Source organism: Gopherus evgoodei, chromosome 17 (assembly GCF_007399415.2).
Source record: "Gopherus evgoodei ecotype Sinaloan lineage chromosome 17, rGopEvg1_v1.p, whole genome shotgun sequence".
In the NCBI taxonomy this organism is placed as follows: Eukaryota; Metazoa; Chordata; order Testudines; family Testudinidae; genus Gopherus; species Gopherus evgoodei.
The window spans coordinates 7096940-7118960 of record NC_044338.1 but is presented as its reverse complement, the minus strand read 5'-3'; the positions used below and the strand labels follow the sequence as shown (position 1 = coordinate 7118960).

At 40.1% G+C, this 22021-nt stretch overlaps 1 protein-coding gene across 1 annotated transcript in view; it reads right to left on the bottom strand.

Moving 5' to 3' along the window:
• DHRS11 (dehydrogenase/reductase 11) overlaps nucleotides 1-9956 on the bottom strand; it is a 78258-nt gene extending 68302 nt beyond the window's left edge. The window contains exon 1 of the mRNA XM_030536908.1: nucleotides 9825-9956. Within this exon, the coding sequence (XP_030392768.1) occupies nucleotides 9825-9956 (132 nt within the window). The remainder of the gene's footprint in view (nucleotides 1-9824) is intronic.
• Nucleotides 9957-22021: the final 12065 nt, after the last annotated feature.

The following is a 22021-nucleotide window of genomic DNA, read 5'->3' as shown; positions in this document are numbered from 1 at the left end:
TTTAACGTTGAAAGCCTTCTTACAATTGTACAGGTTAAATTAGCACTAATACGTACCCTTAAAATTACACAGACGAATGTTCTGCTGGCTGATAAGAGAGAAAGAGTAGCAGAGTGACTTGCTATCTGGTTTCATTCTTATACATGGAATTCATTTTCATATCCCATAGGAGCAGCTTTGTTCTCTTGATCTCTACTCTAGGCCTCTTAAAGAGAAAAACATTTAATATGTTCCTGCATTCTAATAAAAAAAAAAAAAGCAGCACACGTTACAAATGACAGGATGTTCAGCTGTCTATTATGCCTCCAAGCCATATAGACCCTACACTTACCTATACTCATACATTTTATCTCAGGTGTAGAGAGTTGCAAAATGTAACTGATGCATTACATTTTTAAGTAAGAGGAGCAGAGGATGTTCTATCAGCCAGTACAGCCAGGAGATGAGATATTTTATTCTCAATGACATGAACAGATCTCAAATATTGCTTGAATTTTCTTGCTACTTTAGAAACATATGAGTTTTTAATATTCAGCTGTGTTACTAAGTCTTCTCAGTTACAACACTCTCAAATTTATCACGGTGCCTTTCTCAACACCCAAAGAAAAATGCTACAAAAATACAGGTTTCAGACTACAAAATGGTTTTATGAAACTGAAGTCAGAAATTCAAAATGGAAAAAGCCTTGCAGGTCAGAGTCCAACAACCAAAACACAACACTGCTTGTACACACAATTCTTCTCCCACAGAGAGGACAAGAGAAATCACACAAGTGATTCACTTAATGCAAAGTACTAAATGCTCTGGGCCAATTCAGCAAAACACTTAAGTACATGCTTGACTTTAATACATTCATTGCCAAAAAAACTTTATTACTGAGGAATCAAGGTTGACTAGCAGCGCCGGTACCCTTCAACAACATTGAGTACACGAGTACTTAAACCTTGGAAAGCCAGGGAACATTGGGTTACTGTACACACCAAGAACTGTATTACTGCTTAAATGCCTCAAGGATTCCACTTAAACACAAGTATTTAGCCAAATTAATTTATCAGACTTGCCCAGAAAAAGCAGGGTTATCTGATTCTTGCAGGGTTATCTTATTCCTCCAAACCTGAATTATAGAAGAAGACCACAATTGTACCACTGACACAGGTAACCCTTACTCGCAGGCATAGTGCATTGAGTAAGATTTAAAGACTTTCGCTGGTGAGAAACTGTTTTAACGGAGTAACGAACTTCTATGTGAGTCACTGTTGCTGAACTGAGCATGTACAGAATTTTATTTTAGACCGGGGTCGGCAACCTTTCAGAAGTGGTGTGCCGAGTCTTCATTCATTCACTCTAATTTAAGGTTTCACATGCCAGCAATACATTTTAAAGTTTTTAGAAAGTCTTTTTCTATAAGTCTATAATATATAACTAAACTATTGTTGTATGTAAAGTAAATAAGGTTTTTAAAATGTTTAAGAAGCTTCATTTAAAATTAAATTAAAATGCAGAGCCCCCTGGAGCAGTGGCCAGGACCTGGGCAGTGTGAGCGCCACTGAAAATCAGCTTGCATGCCGCCTTCGGCACCTGTGCCATAGGTTGCCTACCCCTGTTTTAGACCATCACTACTGGATATTATTATATAGGATAAAACCAAATGACTAAAGTTAGCTCTTTATTGTGCCACACAGATAAAATAACTATCGATCCAAATCAAACCACACAGTAAGTACTGTACTTACTGAAACGAAATGATACTCTTACTAAATAATAATTCATAGAACAGATCCAAAAATATTCATTTTTTACATTTTTGACCAGTTCTAACACATTTACATTTATTTCAAAGTCAAATAAAGAGAGTGTACCACTCTCACCACCACTTAAAACCCCAAAACAAAATTCTGCAACTCCTTGGTAATCTTGCCTTTAGCTCTTATCTGATTTTCCGAGAGATTAAGAAATCTTGACATAGTATTTATTGCCCTAGATAAATTCCCCCACAAGACTACATATTTTCTCAGTTACCAATCTGCAGTAGGTTATAAAACATCTATACACAGTGGTTCCAGCCAGTTTAGTTTAGAAGGATAAGAGATTATGAATATGATTATTCTGTTTTGTTTTTAAAACAGTACCAGTTATGCTGCCCCAGTTAAAGATGGCTTGGATTTATTTTCTATATACACGAGTTACACTGATTTATACATCTATTTATTAGATTTTAACACATCTGAGAGATACATACTGTAACACATCTTGCCTGCTCCCTCATTCCTGCTTCTTCAGCACCCACACTGCCTCTCTCCAATCCATTCAAATAGTCCATGTCACCCCTGGCTCCTTTTGACCTCTCCACTGCCTTGCCATTTCCCACTGCATCAAATACAGGTTTCTTCTCTTCCCCTTTAATTCCCTTCCTTATCTGCTCCTGCCTTTCATCGCATCGCTCCCACTGATGGCAGCCATGAATGCTTCATTTAGAATCATAGAAGATTAGGGTTGAAAGAAACCTCAGGAGGTCATCTAGTCCAATCCCCTGCTCAAAGCTGGACCAACAACCAACTAAATCATCCCAGCTTCGCTCTTCTCTTATCTGCCTGCTTCTCTCCCAAACATCCCCAGGCATTTTTCCACACTGCCCTTGACACATGAAATGCTCTCGCTGAACTAATCCATAAGTCCACTCATCTTTCATATCCTTACTCAAGACTCACTGCCCCTGTGATGCCTACAAGAAACCAGCCTCAGAAGAGCAGCAGTCAGGGATAGCCGACTGAAACTCCATTCCAAAATGGAACTTTCTACAACATAAGGTCAAAGCTTGTCAGCACAGGAGACAACTTTCTTGGGGGCCAGTCTGAGACTGCAGAATGAACTTCCCTGGTTGTTAAGGACCACCAGAAACCTCACACCCTTCTATTCCAAGTGCAGGCTGCACTTCTTTAACCTCATCTCCTCTAACACAAACACAGAGCAATGCGGATGTTTAACTATGACCACCAACCAACCAAAACCCTAGCAAAACAAATCACTACACTGCACACCCAATTCTCCCCTGGGGACAGGATGAGAGAAAGAATGGCCAACACAAGACAGATGTTAGCGCATTACTTCATGCACAACTGGAAGACGCTCAGATACTACGGTGATATAAAAGAATCTAAACAGAATTAGAATATGGAACCTGGTCTTATCTGGGACACTTGGGTATCCGCAACACAATCTATGTACAAATAAATTACCAATATAAAATGTGCATTTTGTGCTGGTTATAATAAAAAGCAAAGATTTTAGAAGAGTGTTTCTGAGGTCCATGTTATACATAATGTACTTTTGCCAGAAAAAAGTTTGAGTAACAAAGACCACTAAGCTGAGATTTTCAAAAGTACTTATGAGATTTAGAGAGCACAAGGCTCATTGACTTTCCTGCCCTAAATCTTTTAGATGCTTTGGAAAGTCTCTCCTTTAAAAGTTTTGTGCAATCACCAACTTCAGCAATCACACAACTCAGTAAATTAACCAGCACTACCAGAGATGCCCAGCAGAAGCAAAAAGCCAATTTAAATGCAAGTCAGTATACACATTGCAATGGTGTTTATGTTGCTTCCCCGGATAGTAAATGTTGTGAAAGATGATCATCTGCGATTCAAGTTTTAGAGTGAACATTCATTAATGTTGTGTTTCACACAAGCAGGGCAGAACTTCCCTTTGTGAATGGATGGATAATGGAGCTGGGTGGAGTGAGGAGTCCAGTTTCACAAAGACCAGCCCAACTAGATTAACTAACCATATAAATCTCTAGCTCCAAGGAAACCGCACAACCCATTTGCAGGATATTATCTGCAACTTTTCAAAAAGATTCAAATGTAAGTGTTACCATATGCCAGTGCTTATGGACACCTAAAAGTGCAAAGGCGTATTAGCAACCGTGCAGATAGAATGCCATTCTACAGATATGATAATGAAGATGAAATGAAAAGGAAATAGCAAGATAAAAGGCCACTTTACCAAAGCCCTCCGTGGAATGCCACTAATAATTTTCATCTGTATAAGTCCTTTCACTTCACCACCACAAACGTAACCATTACTAACATTAAGGGCCTGATCCAAAGCCTTTTGAAATAAATGGTAAAACTCCCACTGATTTCAATGGGCTTTTGGATCAAGCCCTAAATAATTAAGCCTTCTAACACACTTGGTGAGTTAAGTAAGCAAGAGCATTTCCCTTTTACAGATCAATAAACTGAGGAACAGAAAATCAGACAGAGATGAGAACAGAACCCAGGAGTTCTGACCTTATAAAAAATTTGGGGTAAACTATTTGGGGTAAACAATTGATGATAGATTATGACAAACATAACTCTTGAATGTGTATGTTATCGAACTTCAGATTGTAGCGCTTCGTTATCATAACAGACTAAGCTGACTCTCCATCTTATTGACAAGTTCTGCTTCTTTTTTAAAGGAAATGCATACAATGGCATCATTTACAAGATATTACATAGAAAAAGAAAACATTAAATAGCCAAAAGACAATAGAGTCTTAAATAATCTGACAATAAACCAGTTTCCCCATGGCAAATTGCTCAGCTCTCTGTCTACTGTGATCTCATCATCCCAGTCATTTTCATGAAGTACCTCGTTAGACAAAACCTGAATTTTTAAGGTACACACAAATGGGGGGTCCTTTCTTTCATCTCAAAGATGTTTTGTCCTATATAGGTGACCTTTAAGCTCATGTCTTTAAAAATAAAACAACACCTCCCTGACCCTCAAAATATTAGAATGTATGGAAACGCAGTGTTGGTACTCTCACACTTCTATTGAGACTCTCGGGATCTGAGGTGTTCTTCTTAAAGCCCCAGCCCCTGGAGTCACGTGATTACATGAGACTCAGCCTTTTTTAAAGTAAGCTCCTGGTTCTCATGGTTGTGGAGAAAAGTTTGAACGTGTTACCCGCAAACACACTACTGGCTGAAAAACCAGAAGGCAAATAAAGAGCAGCCCCCAAAAAACGTTTTGGATTTTGGAGCCAGACTTGTGAGTTTTGAATGCTTGGGGCTGGCAATACTGATTTGAGGCCACTCCAATTACCTTAATTCTGCCCCCTTCAGCCTTGTGCTCACAAAGGTTGGTCCCATGCTTTCTGAAGTCAATAAGAATCTTTCCACTGACTTCAATAGGTTTTGGCTCAAACTCTGGACAAGACCTTGGCCCCTGAAAGTCAATAGCAAAACTTCCATTGACTTAAATGGAGTCAGGATTTTATCCTTTGCATATAAGATGGAGATATTAGATGGAAGACTTTTAAATGAAGTAGGATCTGATGAAGATTTTAAGAAGTTTGTAGCCTGTGACTACCGACAAATCAAATTCACCTCCTTTGCAGGGTTCACCTGTGGAGTCAAGACTGGTGCACTTGGCTTTGGTTTTAAACTAAAGCAAAATTAATAACTCACAGGGAACAATCTATGTAATGAATCAAAGGCCTGATTCTCATTGGTAAATCAGCTTAGCTACATTGCTTTCACTGGATTGATGTTGATCTTTACAGCTGAGGATCTACCCTTCTGACTATTCTCTAGCTGCAAATCATCCACAACCAGCTTATACATTTTTCAGATTAATTCATTATTCAGATTTCAGTGGTAGCCGTGTTAGTCTGTATCAGCAAAAAAACCGAGGAGTTCTTGTGGCACCTTAGAGACTAACATTTATCTGGGCATAAGCTTCTTACCTCCTATTATCTGGCAAATGCTACTATCATAGCCTGCTTAGAAGAAGGTTATTGTAGTTATCTAATATTTTAAGCTTAAAATACTGTATATTAGTTAATTTTGATTGGACAGATGGGTCACATGACATTGTTTTCGTTTCCTGGCTGGTTAGGTGTAACTCTTCTATCTCAACCCATGAGGTTCTCTCTGTTCTGTTCCACTGATGCCAGCCCACTCCTCTCTCCCCTATGTGGTTTCCCTCTGCCTTTCCCCATATGGTGGCCAGCCAGCGTTTATAAACTCCACAAAGTTACGCAAAAACTGCTTCAAATAACTGTACAATTCCATCCACAAAACTACTCCAACGTACCAGTTCCTGCCAACACCAACAGATTAAAACAAATTTGGAGTATTTAGGCCAAACCATTTTGAACTTTTGGTGTCCCCAAAATATATATGAACATGGTCCCAAATAACTTAGGCTTGCCCAAAAAATTTCCTACACCAGCATTAAAACAAACAAACAAAAAAAAACCAACAAACCACATCTAACACTCAGCTAATTTGGTTTAGTTCTGGGAAAGTTTGCTGCAGGGACAAAACTGTGTTTAACATGAAAAGCTATTTTAACCTCAATTATGGCAAGACCAGCATTTCTCCATTGTTCAGACGGATTTAAAGGCCTAGATAAAATTTATTAAACCACACGTAAACAATAAGTGCCTTAAAATGCTGTATACCTCTGGTCAGCTCAGAACATAAACCAATTCTGTTTTTAGACAATTTTTAAAATAATACTTTCCTACAACACAGAAGCTAAAAAACAACAAAGTTGTATCTTAAATACAGGCAGCACGTGGTAAATAAAGGTGGGGTTTGGTTGAGTTATGTTTAAAACTTAATGGTACAACTTCCAATTCTTCTTTTTGAACAAAGAGCTTTGTGAAAAACCTGATTAGAAACAGGGCAGGAATCTCAGGGGAAGAGCTGATGAAAGAAAAAGTTGAAATTCATTTCCATGGCTAGACTATGCAAGGCAAACAGAGACTATTGAACATGTATCTGCAGCAGCCCTATTGGTAATAAAGCCAAGAAACGTTCCCTAGACGTCTTGGGTATTCTTCTCTATTACCACAGCCTGCCTCCCAAAGCTTCACCATATTTTATACACATGTATCTGTGTCTTCGGAGTCTTGCCACCCCATTCCCCAGGCTCTAGTCTCCCAATTCAGGCTTGTTGAGAAATATTTTTCCCCCTCCCCCTGTAGCAGCATAACAATAAAGTCAGCATTTTTAGTACCTCAAATTTCCAAATACATTGCTGAAGATCATTAGAAGCTGTCAATATTTACATAAAACATGCTATTGCTTAGCTTTTAACTAGCTGTGTAGAGCCAATATTGCACAGAAAGATCTGTCTGGACAAAGGATAAATCAAACTTTTGGGAATCTTTCCATAATAAAAAGAAAAAAAACAACATGCCTTACTCTCTAGCAAAACCTAAATTTTACTTCCCAACTAAATTAACAAGCTACTTCCCCTCAAAGGATTAAAACCTAAAGCGCTAGGCGACAAATTTAACTATCAAAATAGAATGAATACACAGGCACAAACACGTGTGTTTTTTTTAAATGTAACCTAATAAAAATATAATAAGTAACTTCTAGCCAGTGATTTCTGAGAGGAATATAATTATAGTTGGCTAGTGGTATAACTTGACTCCACAACTGTCTTCCCAACTTACGCACTGAAGCCCCAGTTCACCCAAGCATTTAAGCATATATGTAAGATCCAGTGAATTCAAAACTGAACTTAAAGTTAAACGTGTTTAACGGTTTTGATGAGTTGGGGCCTAAAAGATAATAAAACTGAATTACTGTACAAAGTGTAATCAAGCCGGCAAAGAAGAGAATATATTTTACATTTATTGCTAGGTGAGTCAATTAAATGTGCCTTTGACCATTATAACAGCAGCCACAAGATATGAGATGTATAGTCTTGAAAAAAAAAATAGCACATACGTGAATGTATTTCACCCTTATAATCACAGGTGACTTGGATATCTTTAGTGAACTTCATTCACAGCCCTTTCCGGAAATGATACACATTCATAAAAACCGGATTTCAAATTGATATGAACAGTTATGCAGAATATTAAACCATTCTTCAGCTACATTTTATGAATTTTACACACTCATAAGTATTTATACTATGATATTTATTATTTTAACGTGGGTAACATCCAAAATGTACCAGAAAGCTTTCTAACAGAGCAAGGTGCAATTCCTGTCCCAAAGAGTTTAGATTATATTGGTAGCCATGATGCAACAAGTGAAAGCCATAACAGATGAGGGAAAGAGGAGGATAAGCACATGGAGGTTTTTACAGAAATATAGTCATGAGGTCACCTAGTTGTTAAGGACATCTTGTTACAAGATATGTTCACCGTTATTCAGCAAACTAATATTATGATCTAATCTCACCACCATCCCTCTATTATCCCTTATGGATTTTCTACATTTCAAAATTGTATTGTGTTGGAACATAATTTTCAACAGTTGAATTAGTTGACATGATGCTTCTGACCACATCCGAGTCCTCTGTCTAGACCAGGACAAATGGGTTTTAGCTTCATATCAGCTGACTGATCATGAATCACACTTAGCTGATTCTGAATACAATTTGTCCACTTAGATGGGGTCAGAATCGTGTCAGCTAACTCATTTGTTCACAATCATTTTCAAACACTATACAATTCTGCAATGGAGCTAAGTCCTTGTAAAGCAAAATGCTCTCTTACCCAACTACTCTCCACAATCTCCCTCAAAACACTGATCCTTTTTCCTCCATGGTCCTTCTCAACCAACACGTCTTTACTATCCAACCCTCCTGGCTGCTCTATTTTAATATACAGTCAGCTGCATAATGTAATACTTTGCACTTCTATAAATATTTTCATCTACTGAGGTCAAAGTGTTTTATTAGTATTATTTAACTAGAGGGACACTCAGGTCAAACTTGGACCTAAATTTAGGTTTTGTAAAAACCCATCTTTAGAAACCCTAGCAGCAATAGAAATATTTCCAGGAATTTTTACAATTTAATTGCAATGGCAACAGTTTTTATAATTGTTTTAATATCCATTTCCCTGAAATGTCTGCAACCTACACACTGCAGCATTGTGCTAGAACCTAAGAGTAAAACTGGACTACAAACTGGACTCATAAATAGAAGTGAGATTGACGGGACTATTTTCCAAAGTCAAAACTGTGGAAAGTAAAACAAACAGCAAAAGTTATGAGAACTCAGTCCAGTTTTAAAATTTAAGCTAAAAACATTATTTCCAAAGATACTTTCCAAAAAATATGGGCCACGATTTTCAAAAATGGCTCGTGGTTTTGGGTACCCAGCCTGAGAGATACCTTCAAAGAACCTAAAGCTCAAAAAGTGCTAAGCACCCAACTTCTGAAAATCAGGTCCCTTTAACGGCACCTCAAATGAGGCCCCCCCAAAATGCAGCCAACCAGAATTACCAGTTACTTTGGAAAAAATCTTGGTTTTGAATTTTTATCTGACAGATCAACAGAGAGCGAGCGTAAGGCTTGGGGAAACTATCAACCAACACAGGGGATCTGCAACTTTAACCAGCGACCTGAGAGGTGGGAAGGGAAGAGCTCTAGCAAATTTCAGATAGGAGAATAATAGGAGTTTAACTGGGGCCTCCCAACCCCTTCCCCCCCCCATGCACTGGAAGAATAATGGGGACAAGGGATGTTTGCAGAGTCCCCAGATCTCTTTCATCCCCTTCCCCCCCCCCTCGGGGGGTCTCCGGGCTGACCCTTGGAAGGGTTTTTCCCCCCTTCACAAGACTGTGAGAGACCCGTCAACCTGCCCCCTCCCCAGGCACCTCGGCTCCCGCACGTGGGGGGTGTATCCGGCATTGTGCGCAGCCCGCACCGGGAGCGCTAACAATGAAGGGGCGGGCGGGGAGGCTGCGCCCCAGCGGGGACGGAAATGTGGGGTCCCCCCCAGTATCATGGGATTCCCCCCAAAAGCCGGGGGGGGCAGGGAGACCCCGCCCTACGTCTCCTCCCCCGCCCCGCTCCCCCTACCTCTATCTTGTCCACGCTGCGGGCGCAGCCCACCACCTTCATGCCGTGCTGCACCAGAGCCCGCGCCACGGCCGCCCCGATGCCCACCGAGGCGCCGGTCACCAGCGCCACTCGGCCCGTCCAGCGCTCCATGGCCCCGGGAGCCCAGCCGCGCTCCTGCCCGAGGAGGATGAATCCTTCCCCGCCCCGCCTCCCTCCCCTTCTCCCAGCCCAGCCTCTCCCCCGCCTATTACATATTCAGCAGCCTCCCCCCACCCCCGCCTGCCTGCGCTGAGTTTCTTCGGCCTCAGCGCTGCTGCTCCTGCCCGAGGGGGGAGAGAGGAGGCTGAGCACGTGCGGACTGGGCGCACACCGCGCAGGGAGGGGGAGAGCCCGTTAACATGAGCTGCCCCTGGAATAGATTATTGCTATGGCAGGAGCTCTGAGGAGCCTCAGGCATAAACCGACACCCCAGGATGCAGAGGGACCAGATGTCCCGATTTTATAGGGATGGTCCTGATTTTGGGTCTTCTTCTTATATAGGCTCCTATTACTCCCCACTGCCTGTCCCAATTTTTCACACTTCCGTCTGGTGCCCCTACCAAGGTGTTATACACACATAGAAGAAATTGAGGGTCTCTGCCACAAAGGGAGGATAAGCCACACAGTCTCCTTTGCTCTGCTTTCTATTTTATTGGTGTGTTTATCTATGAATGTGTAAGGCACTCCTCCTGCATGAGAGCTCCCGTCAGCACTCTAGTAAGATAAAAAATGAGGGAAGGCAAAGCAGATGAAACAAATCCATTAAATCTTTGGGAGCAGAGACTTTTTGTGTAACATTAGTACAATGCCTAACATGACACAGCGCGTGCCTCTGTGCTACCACAATGTAGATAATAAAGTATAATCAGTAGTAAGTAGGGTGACCAGACAGCAAATGTGAAAAATCGGGATGGAAGAGAGGGCTAATAGAAGCCAATATAAAAGATCCCAAAATCAGCACTATCCCTATAAAATGAAGACAGCTGGTCACCCTAGTAATAAGATAAAGTAGAACCTCAGAGTTATGAACTGCCTCATTTGAAACTAGAAGGACACAATCAGGTAGAAGCAGAGCAAAGAAAAAAAACAAAACTACTAAAAAAAAAAAAGGGAAAGCAGCATTTTTCTTCTACATGGTAGATTTTCAAAGCTGTATTAAGTCAATGTGCAGTTGTAAACTTTTGGAAGAACCATAACGTTTTGTTCAGAGCGATGAACAAACTCCATTCCGGAGGTGTTCCTACCTCCCAGGTTCTACTGTAGCTAGGTTAAACAGAAAAGGAAGAGGGGTGGTTTAGGCATCCCACTGAGAGTCCAGACTTCATAGTTCTGGTCCTAGCTTTGCTAAAGACTGGCTGTGTGACCCTGGGCATGTCACTTCAAAGAGTTAGACTGCTGGCTCATTTGATAATCCCAGCCTTCATTTCTTTGTGCCTCAGCTCCCCATCCCTAAACCTGGGATAATAAAATACTTCTTTTCTCTCACCTTGTCTGTCTTGTCTATTTAGACTGCAACATCTTCAGAGTAGGGACTGTCTCACATATACATATAGCAACAATTACAATAAGTCCCCAATCTTGGAGGAGAGGGCTTCCAGGGCTACCCTAGTAGAATAAGGATGGTTTTATGGTTAAGGCACAGGACAGAGTCAGGACAGCTGGGCTGTAGTCTCAGCTCAGCCTCAGCCTGGCCGCATGACCCTGTACAACTCATTTAACCTCTCTGTGCCTCAGAATCCACACCTGTCAAATAGGGAAAACACTTCCCGGCCTCACAGGGGAAAAGCGGTTGTCAGGATAAATTCACTAATATTTGTGAAGAGCTCAACATTACAGGCATCATAGAAATGCCTCTAAATAAAAAAAAGGATAGACACCAGTGTACCTGCTGCTATTTATTTTGGTTTATACAATGCTCCTATTACAAAAAATCTACCTCCATGAAAAAAAAATTTAAAACACAGAATATATTAGTGTCAAACTCTCACAGCTCAAAAACTGACCTACAGAACTGAAGGCCTGACTCTACACTGGAGGAGCTTTTGTATTCATGGAAGCAACATTGGGCTCTGAGATTACCTAGTTCAAAGAAAGAGCCTGATTCTTAACTACCGTTGGCTTCAGCACCTCAGCATTTCACCAGAAGAGCTGGATACATAGATGAGCTTTGCACCTAGGGTTCTGTAGCCTACTTCCTCCAAGAGTCTGACAAAGCCTGACTGTGTTATTCCTGCTGCAGGCCCTGTAGGTTTACCTATGCACTGAGGGTTTCCCAGGAGACTGCAGTGGGTTGGAGTTTTATTTGTGAGCTGAAGGGAATTTCTGAGAGGTCTGTTTTGTCACTTGCAGTGCTTTGTACATGCAGCTAAAAGATTAGGAGAGGTTCATATTTAACAATATATTATGTAACAAATAAATACAAAGTCTTCAGAGTTGGCGTCCCTTTACACAGAATAAAAACAATAGATCAACCAGGCAGGAATAACAACCAGTTAACTTGCTACCCACCTCTTGTCTTTTCTTACTTTTAAGCTAACTTTTAAGCTAATGCTTGAGCAAATAAATGAACTTTGCCTTTGTTGAAAGAACGGAAGGAGGTGAGGATGGCTTAGTCAGTCAGAGCCAGTCCAAGGGTCATCAGGAACATGCAGTCAACCATGAGTCTATTCTGTCCACAATTCCCTCTTCTCCATCAGGCTGACACTGCCCAGGCTAGGAAAAAGCACAAAGGGAAGGAACACAGCTCAGACCATTGACAGGAGGCAGAGGAAGGCAACACCTGTAGCAATGTAGTAACATTCTCTTGCAATAGAACAAGATGCCTGCATGAGAATTGTGGGCAATGAGATCCTCATGATGGCATGGGAGAGTTTCATGAAGACTTGGAGAAGTGAATTGGGTCTGGCAGCAACAGGGAGACAGGAACTTAGCCTCAAGGGGCTAAACATCAGGATTGAAATACCTAGTCTCTCTGGGACTGAAAGTTTAAATTCCAGCAGCATGGACTCAGCCCACTGCTTAGAAGGTAGATTAACCGAGTACCAGGCAGTGTAGAGGGAAGATTTGCACTTCTCTGCATGGATAGCAAAGATTCCCTGGCATCTCTTGTAGGTGCAGAGATTCACGTCCGTGTTCTTAACCGACATTTTCCTCTCTACACCATTGTTGAATTAGTTGGTTGTCACCCTCAACCCCACTGATGACTGCATTTCCATGGTGCAGTAAGTATATGTTTTGCAAAGTGCTTTGTGATCTTTGAGCTCAAAAGGGGCTATAAAATGTGAGATATTTATACAGATCATCAACCAGATGAACTCCAGATAGGAAAAAAAACCCCGATGGGAATACTTTTATCTTTTTAACACCATAAGACATTGAGAGGAACCAGCAAACGCCAGTATATTTACAGATTAGAAACAAAAGTACTACATTGAACTGGAGGGTTTGGTAAAGCCAATGATAGCAACAATAAATGGGGAAAAAAATCAAGTCTGTGTGTAGAACAGAGTATTTCATCCAGAATGACAGTCTGTATCATGTATCTGGGGACAGTTAAAGGTTACTTTCAAACATTTAAAAAATATATATATAAACTCTGTTTCACCCCTTCTTCAACCCAGTTCTTCCTTGTTTCGACTCCCAGTGCTGCCGCCATCAGACTGAGGACTGTTTGTCGATCAATGCCTTAAGGAGGCCAACTGTTACTGCCCCAAGTCTGTTGCTACCAGTGATGAGCATGGGTTGGATAGATAGGTTAGGCTACATAACATTTTAGCTTCTCTTCTACAGAGTTTGCCACTTCAGCCTTACAGGGAACTTTAAAATCAAACCTTTTATTTGTTTGGCAAAAAGATCACTCAGTCCAGTCAAACTGAACTGAAAATTCACCCAGCAGCTTTGATGGGCAAACAGATGAAGTCATGGCTACCTTGTCTTCTAGCATTATTTATTTGCATTACAGTAGTGCCTTGAGGACCCAGCCAAGATCAGAACACCGTTGTGGTAGTCTTTGTACATGCAAGTAGTAAGTCCTGTCTGAGGCGCTTAATGGCTAAACAGACACAGGATGGGAGGGAATAAAAAGGGATCTCCACCACCTGTTTATGGAAAGGGAACGGAGATACAGAGAAATGGTGACTTGCCCGAAGTGCCAACTGAATCCAGATCCAGTCCAGTGCCTTAACTGCAAAGCCATCCCTTCCTTCACTTAGACTTCTTGTTTTAACTTGAGTCAAACACCTTTTTTTCCTGGCTTAGGTAGGCAATAGTCAGCGTCTCCACCTCAAGAGATAAGTCTCGGGAGTGCAGGTCCTAATGTCTGAAACAAATCAAGTGCCCATTAAATGGAACAGGTTCAATTATTCCCACAAAGTGCTCAAAAGTCACATTATGAATAAGAAAAATCTGGAGAGTCAAAGGGAAAAACTGTAAATTATGGCTTTTGAGTGAGCCTTGGCAGCCTTCCACAGTGAGGAGATAGAGAGGTTCTTAAATAAGTTAGTGCTGAGAAGTTGAGACTCACAGTGTTAGGGCTGAATTTTTTAGAGGTGTTGAATGATGATCGCGATGGGAGTATTCAGCATTTCCAAAAGTCAGCCTCCAAGTCATTTTTTTTTTTTGGGCCAATCTGCCCTTCCCACAAACCCACCCCTTGGAAGCTGTAGGTTTCTCTTGTTGCCTACCATGCTTATTATTTGTACCGCAGTAACATATAGGGCCCAGGGAGATCAAGGCCGCATTCTGCTAGCCAGTGCATATATACACATACACATATAATAAGAGACAGCCCCTGCCCCAAAGAGATTACAGTCTAAACAGACAAGACAGATAAAAGGTGGGAGGGAAAACAAAGGTACAGAGAGCTGGAATGACTAGCCCAAGGTCACACAGCCAGTCTGAGTCAGGAATAAAACCTAGGTATCCTTCATTCCAGATCCAGGGCCCTATTCACTAAATCATGCTTGGTCTATCCCTATGGTTTTGAACATGCAGTATCTGTAAGACTTGAAATGTATAGAAAACCTGAGGAAAAACTGAGTGAGGCTAGCATTTAAATTTTCTTCTAATTATTTCTGAGAGAGAGAGAGAGAGAGAGAGAGAGAGAGAGAGAGAATCCTTTAAGGAATGTATTTGTACCAGACAACTGATGTCACAAGTTATGTCATTTTGCAGTGATATGGTTAATTTAACTTTGGAGCTGAGCAATCAAGTCTCCAATGACTACCCGTTACTATTTCTACAGCACTTTAGCACTTATGCCCCTTTGAATACATAAGAGAACAAAGTCATACCCCAAAGATCTTTAAAGTTAAGGACCCAATCGTAAAAGATGTAGGTCAATCCTTAGTATTCTTTGAGCTCAGTGAGGGTTGAGGGCACTCAACAGCTCGCAGGAGTTGCCCAGCCCTTCCCAGGATGAGGCCCTAAATACACAACCTCAGCAATGCAAGCTGTATGAAGGGGAAATCTGCAAGGGGTATGAAATCTTTAAAGAAAACTGCTTACAATTCACAAGGCTGGAAAAGGGGCCTCTGTCAGGGACAGCAGCACATGTCATTGGGACTAGTTAAGCCTTAACTTAGTTTCAGACACTGACCAGAATACAAAATTATCAGGCTATGTAAACCTTAGCAGAAAGAAAAAGCCCAGTAGGACACACGGCAGCCAACAATACCTAGGAGATTGACAATAATGGGCTTAAACTTCCATTGACAGCAGGAGGATCGTCAGTGGGTCCTCGACTGGGCCAAATTCATCCCTGCCTGTAACGCTATCGATTGGGTGGAAGTGATAGTGTTTTTAAGGAAGTTCATTTACAAGCTAATCACTATAGCAGGTGCTTTTGAATTCAGATAATATAGCTCTATACAAAACAACGTACAATACAAGAACCATCATCGACTTCAAAGGCAACTTCCCCCCAAAAGTCAGAAAGCTTTTGCTGTGAAGATAAGGGAGTCGTGTAAAATACAGTAAACTGAGTATGATTTCACTTACATGCTGATAGTTACAGGAATAACGACTGTGGAGTGATTAATATCATTGTCTTACTTGTCAATCATGCTTCCATTGAAATCAATGGACATTTCACCATTCACTTAACTGGGATCAAGATCTGGACCTTAATTTGGTCCACAGCAAAATCAGAAGCTACATTGTACTTAGTACCAGAAAATTACCTAAGTATGATAAATAAGATACAAGTTGATGATGTACCTGGGGTCACGGGGTAATTATAGCAGCAGTCTCCTGTGTGCTATAATTAGAACTGTGCCAGTGTTTCCATTTTAAGTTCAGCTTCATGGGAGTTAAGCAGTCACACTGGACTGCAAGGTCACATATAAACACTGCTTGAAAAAATGTACACAAATTAAAGATAAATCATGTGACTGTTTTTGCAGCAAACAGAAAACAACAACCAGGCTAAATCTGAGGTGTAATTCTAATGAAAGCAGATGAGTTACAAAAGGAATGAACATAGCCCAATATAATCAAAGTTTTCAAGATGACCTTTCCATTCTTTTTGGAGCACTGGGGCATGGAGGATGCGATTTAAAACAAAATCATGGGGATTTCGGTGCTTTTGAAGTTACAAAAGCAAGCACTTCACTACAGCAGAGAAGTAAACATTTTTCACAATTTTTTTTTTAAACCACATAATTACATGGACTCCTGAGTACACGAGACTAAACTGAAAGGTTGCAAAGCCAAGATGCTGATGGAGTGTTACAAAAATCTACTACCCAACCTCTTGAAACTGTTGGAGTTATTCTGGATGAAACCACACGGACACACAAGATAGAGCTTATCAGAAGGTTGAACCAACTGCCGAGTGTTAAACTGTGTTGGGAAAAGGTAACTAACCATATAGCAAGTGTGCTGATCCCGAAAAGGACAGTGGTAAGAAAGAAGATAGTTACATAGTCTAATTTCATAAATTACACATTAATTTAATGACATAATTATACAATAATCAATGAGGTGGGGGAAACCCTGCCTAATTATGTATTTAATTGAGACAAGGAAGCATCCAAAGGGACACAGCCTTGCAGATAAACAACAGGGATATTTGCAGCAATCCTATTTATCTATAGACACACCTAATATGCCTGAGTAGCTGAGAAGGCTTGTTTAGATCCTTACATTGTGACTAACTAGATACAGGTTCCCCAACAATAGAGCTGCTGCAGGTGTCTGCCCATACTGCTTCTGGATGCTGGCTGTAGCTAACATATTTGGATGCAGGTCAAGCCCATTACCTTAATGTGTAGAACAAATGAGGGCCCCCAATCCTGGAAAGATTTATCAGTGTGCTGAACTTTACACTCTATAATGGGACTACTCAGTGTGTAAAGTATCAGACAGAGGGGTAGCCATGTTAGTCTGGATCTGTAAGAGCAGCAAAGAATCCTGTGGCACCTTATAGACTAACAGACGTTTTGGAGCATGAGCTTTCGTGGATGAATACCCACTTCCTCAGATGCATGTAGACCACTACATGCATCTGAGGAAGTGGGTATTCATCCACGAAAGCTCATGCTCCAAAACGTCTGTTAGTCTATAAGGTGCCACAGGATTCAGTGTGTAAAGTTAAGCACATGCAGAAGACTTTGTTGTGAATAGACAATTAATGACCCAAAAGCACCTGGTGACCAGGAAAACTGGGAGGTTTTCATGCAAGTCCCTTTTGTTTGGACTTTGATGACTGGAAATAAAGAAGACCTCAAGGAGATTTTTACCTTGCTGACTTTCCTGTGCTGTTTACTTTGTTGTCCATGAATGCAGAGCTGGCTAGCCTCTGAAAATATCTCCCTTCTTCACCTTCTCCACATCATAGAATTGTAGATATAATAGATGAAAAATCTCCCTTATGTCATCCAGTCCACGTCCCTGCCAATGCAGGATGGTTCCTTAGCATACATTTACTAGCAAGTTATCTAGTCTGGTTTATATGTTTCAAGCAAAGGGGCTTACAACACTTCCTTGTGGAACTATCAGATCAGTCTGTCATGGGCAAAACTTTTCCTGATATTCAGCCTAAACTTTCCTTTATCACCACCCCACTTCTCCTAATCATACTCCATTTTATTATCTCAAATAATTCTAATAGGGTTAGGTATGACTAAAAATAATTTACTGATATTGATGGCACGTATTAAATATAATTTAAACATGGAAATTCATACACACAGACCAGGTTTTAAGAAAAATATGATGGTGATAGAGTGAAACCAAGAAAATTTAGCCAACTCAGAAGGGTACAAACTTTCTCCAAAACCTAAGTCAAAAGTGGATTCTAAGAGGCATCTTAATTTAAAAAGGAAAAGTGCTGCCTCTTTGAAATTTGGAAGCCTTTAAAAATTGATCGGGCACCAAACCAAACTGCATGCACTCCAATACACTGCAGGTGTTGAAAAAGCAGTTTGACATTTTTACAAGTCCACCCAATTTAGGAAGCATCCCAAAAGACTAGTAAGAGGCAGTCTAATATTAGTGCATGCAGGGGTGGTTGTCTGTGATCTTTTTTGATAGGCTTATGGGAGCCACTGATGGAGCCAAATCACCACAAGCCCTATAAATTACTGCCATCCAGAGGCAACTTCCCTCTCTCCTCCATTGTCACTGTGAAAAATATATTTGTGTGTATTCAGGTTCTTGCAGAGAAGAAGTGCATAGTCCTATTCAACAGTGGAACATCGGGACTAGGTCATATAATTTTAAAGGAAAAATGCAGGGACACAGACAGTAGGATATTACAGAAGACTTCCTTTAATTTCAGCTATGAGAAAGTCTGGGGGAAAAACATTTCATAAGATCAAATGGGAAAAATGTTCACAGGATAAGCAAATTAATTAAGGACCGTCAGCTTCCTTCATAAGAAACAAAGATCATGTTTTAATAATTTGTGGGAATTCTTTTGAGAAAACTGCTGAATAATAACAGCTGATACAAAAGACAGGATATTTGATTTTATGAAAGAAGAAAGCTGGGCTGTCAGACCACATATGTTACACAATGTTTGGAAAAATAGGTGTTATGATCTCAACCACATTTTAGAAGTCATGAAGGCATAGACCCTCTGGACACTCTTTACATCCCAGACAAATGGACAGGTCTTAGATTAGAAAACTAGATGCAAATAAATGGGCAAGTAATTTTAACCTATACACAGTTAAAGGGCCTGAATTTGAATGATGCTGAGCACTTGCAACTCCTAATCTGATCTTCCAATAAAAGTAAAAACCGTGATCATGATAACATCTTAAGCAGCAGTGCAGAAATATTATATGAGTACTCTGATGACTAAGTATGTGGCAAGGACCATACACTAATATCAGGGTCATTGTATGCAGAAGTCTATAGGTCAAAATCTAATTTCTCAGTCACCATAGGTACGTTATTTCTGCAAAAGTAACTTCAATCATGCTCTTGTAGTCCAGTTAGATATAGATGCCCCAACACAGAGCATAGAATCTCAAAACTAAATCTGGAGTCAAATTTTAGCTGCAAGTCTGTCTTTCCTCTAGGCTGATGGTAAACATTTTTCAGGTCCAGGTTTATTAAGTAAGTACCATGCTCCTGGATCAGAATTCATGCTGTGGTGGAGGGAAGCTAACAACTCTACAGAATTCTACCCTGGACACCCCTGCTGGATGCAACTTCTCTTGCGGATAGATACATTTTCCTGCCAGCAAATACAAAAAATTCTCAGTGAGTCCATCTGGTGTTACTCCTTTCCAAAGCAGGAAAATAAAATGCCCAAATACTCCCTTCAAGATTTATCTACCAACTACAATCTTTAGCTTTCTGTTCGAAACCATCAGGAGCAGCCACTTGCTATAGGAGCCCACAGGAAAAAAAAACTCAGCCAAAAAAACCCAACCAGATTTGAAATAGATGCTTTCCTTCCACCTTCACTATCTATCCTAAAGTGCTGTTTGGTTTAAAGGTTTATTTCCATTTCCAGCATACAAGAATGAAATTATACAAGTCTGTAGGAAGTTAACAAATCCTAGAGCAACATCCAAGAGTCGTAAGTACAGTATTCAGCATTTCACTGAAGTATGAAGATACCAAATTAAAAAATTTATATATGAATATGAAATTTTGGGTTATACAGATTTAAAAAAAATACAAAGTAGCACTACTTTAGCTCATTTGAGAGGACGGGGAACTAAAAGATCTCTCTTCCTTAAAAGCTGAAGTATCTTTAAGTGTTTTTCAACAAATGCAACATGAAACCAGAAAAGCGCCATCAAGTGGACAATAGTGCTAAGTGCACATAGTCCTTTGGTTTGTCTTTTTTAGCATAAGGAGCTGAAAAAAAATAATCATGGATTTGCCATACCAAAAAAAAAGTCTTGAAACGGTGGTTAAAAACAAAACCTCTAGATTCACTTTCTTATTATATCAAAGGAGGTGCTCTAAAGAGAAGGGGGCACTTTTTACAAGGGCATGTTATTAGAGCAATGTGAACTTTTTTGGACAAATAGTTTATTCACCAAAAAGAAGCAGTTTCCAGAGGAATGAGATTACTCACAATTTTTTATCTAATTCCTGAACAGTTTCAGCTTTAAAAAAAAAAGTCATGTTTCAACATTTTTAAATGAAATATTTTGACTTTTTGAAATGTTTTGACATTTAGCTAGATTAAAAACAAAAAAGCAAAGCATGTACAAAACCAAAGAAAAATATCCTTTGGGATTGAATGAGATGTTTTGTTCAACCCAGAACTATATAGTTAAATTTGGGTTGAACAAAATGTTTACTTCAACCTGAAATGTATTTCTCAGTTTATTTCATCAAGTAACCCCCCCAAAAGTCTATCTTGGGTTAAGCTGAACCAAAAAAGGCATACTAAAAAATTTGTTCAGCTCTACACATCCTGTCAATTTTGTTCTCCAGATATATTGTCCGTTTCCCTTTATATAGTCCTCCATAAAAAGGGCAAGCATCTATTTTCTTACAGCCCACCTCTGCAAGTCCTTGATGTGTAGAATGCTCTATCCAAATAATTCTACTTTACAAACTTGATTACTCAAATTCTGGGGTAAGGGAGACTGAGCCTGCCTAACTAAAGGTTTTGGTTAATAATGGAATTTTTCATGCAATTAATTATATTGTAAACTCCCTCAAATAGATGTCAAAGGAACATGGCCAGGTTTCAGATAGTTGGAGTTCTAGATAATTGTTACATTGTATACTCATGAAGAGCTGTGTCCCTCAAAAGCTTGCCTCTTTCACCAACAGAAGTTGGTCCAATAAAAGATATTACCTTAACCACCTAGTCTCTCTGATACCCTGGTACCTACATGTTTATAAACAACACTGCAAACATTAGGTGCATGAATCACAGTTGCCCGGATAAAGAAATGGTTACTTACACCTTATATAACTGTGATCCTTCAAGATATGTTGTCCCTATGAATCCTGCTGTAAGTGAGCATCCTCTCCATGCATGAGATCAGATTCTTTAATCAAGCAGTATTTTGGGGATTGCACGTAAGCCGCGCATGCCCTCACACCCCTACCTGAGGATATAAAAGCAATGTATGGCCAACCATCATTTTCTTTCACCAATACAGAATCAAGACTATAGGACTCCACAGTAGCAAAGAAGAGTGGGTTGTTAAAAATTCACTGTCTAGGTATACTTAATTCTGTCTCTCCAGGTGGACAAATGAACTAGTTGACTTCTTGAGGTCCCTTTCAGTCCCATGTTGTTATGATTCTCTGATTGTTCATTTGTGCCCCATTTACCAATCTATACAAGTTGTTCTGTATCAGTGATCCATCACTATGTATCATTCCTCCAGTTGTATCATCTGCAAGCTTTATCAATGATTGTTTTCTTTCAAGTGTTAAATAGCATAGGGCCTAGAACAGATTACTACTAGAAAATGGGACCCTATTAGAAATAACTGACAATGAATATTCCCTATTTACCATTCCATTAAGACTCATCCATGGCCAATTTTTAACCCACCTACCATGTTGCTGTTGTAATATGGGAGTGTTAAATCAGTTATTTCACAAGTCAAACAGATGATCCACAAAAATGGTTTCAGTAGTCACATGGCTAATTAAGACTTACTTCTCTATTTCTTTGTACTGCATAAAACAGTTTCATTCAGCTGTGTGGTTTGGCTATGCTTGAAAGTGACATTTTTACTATA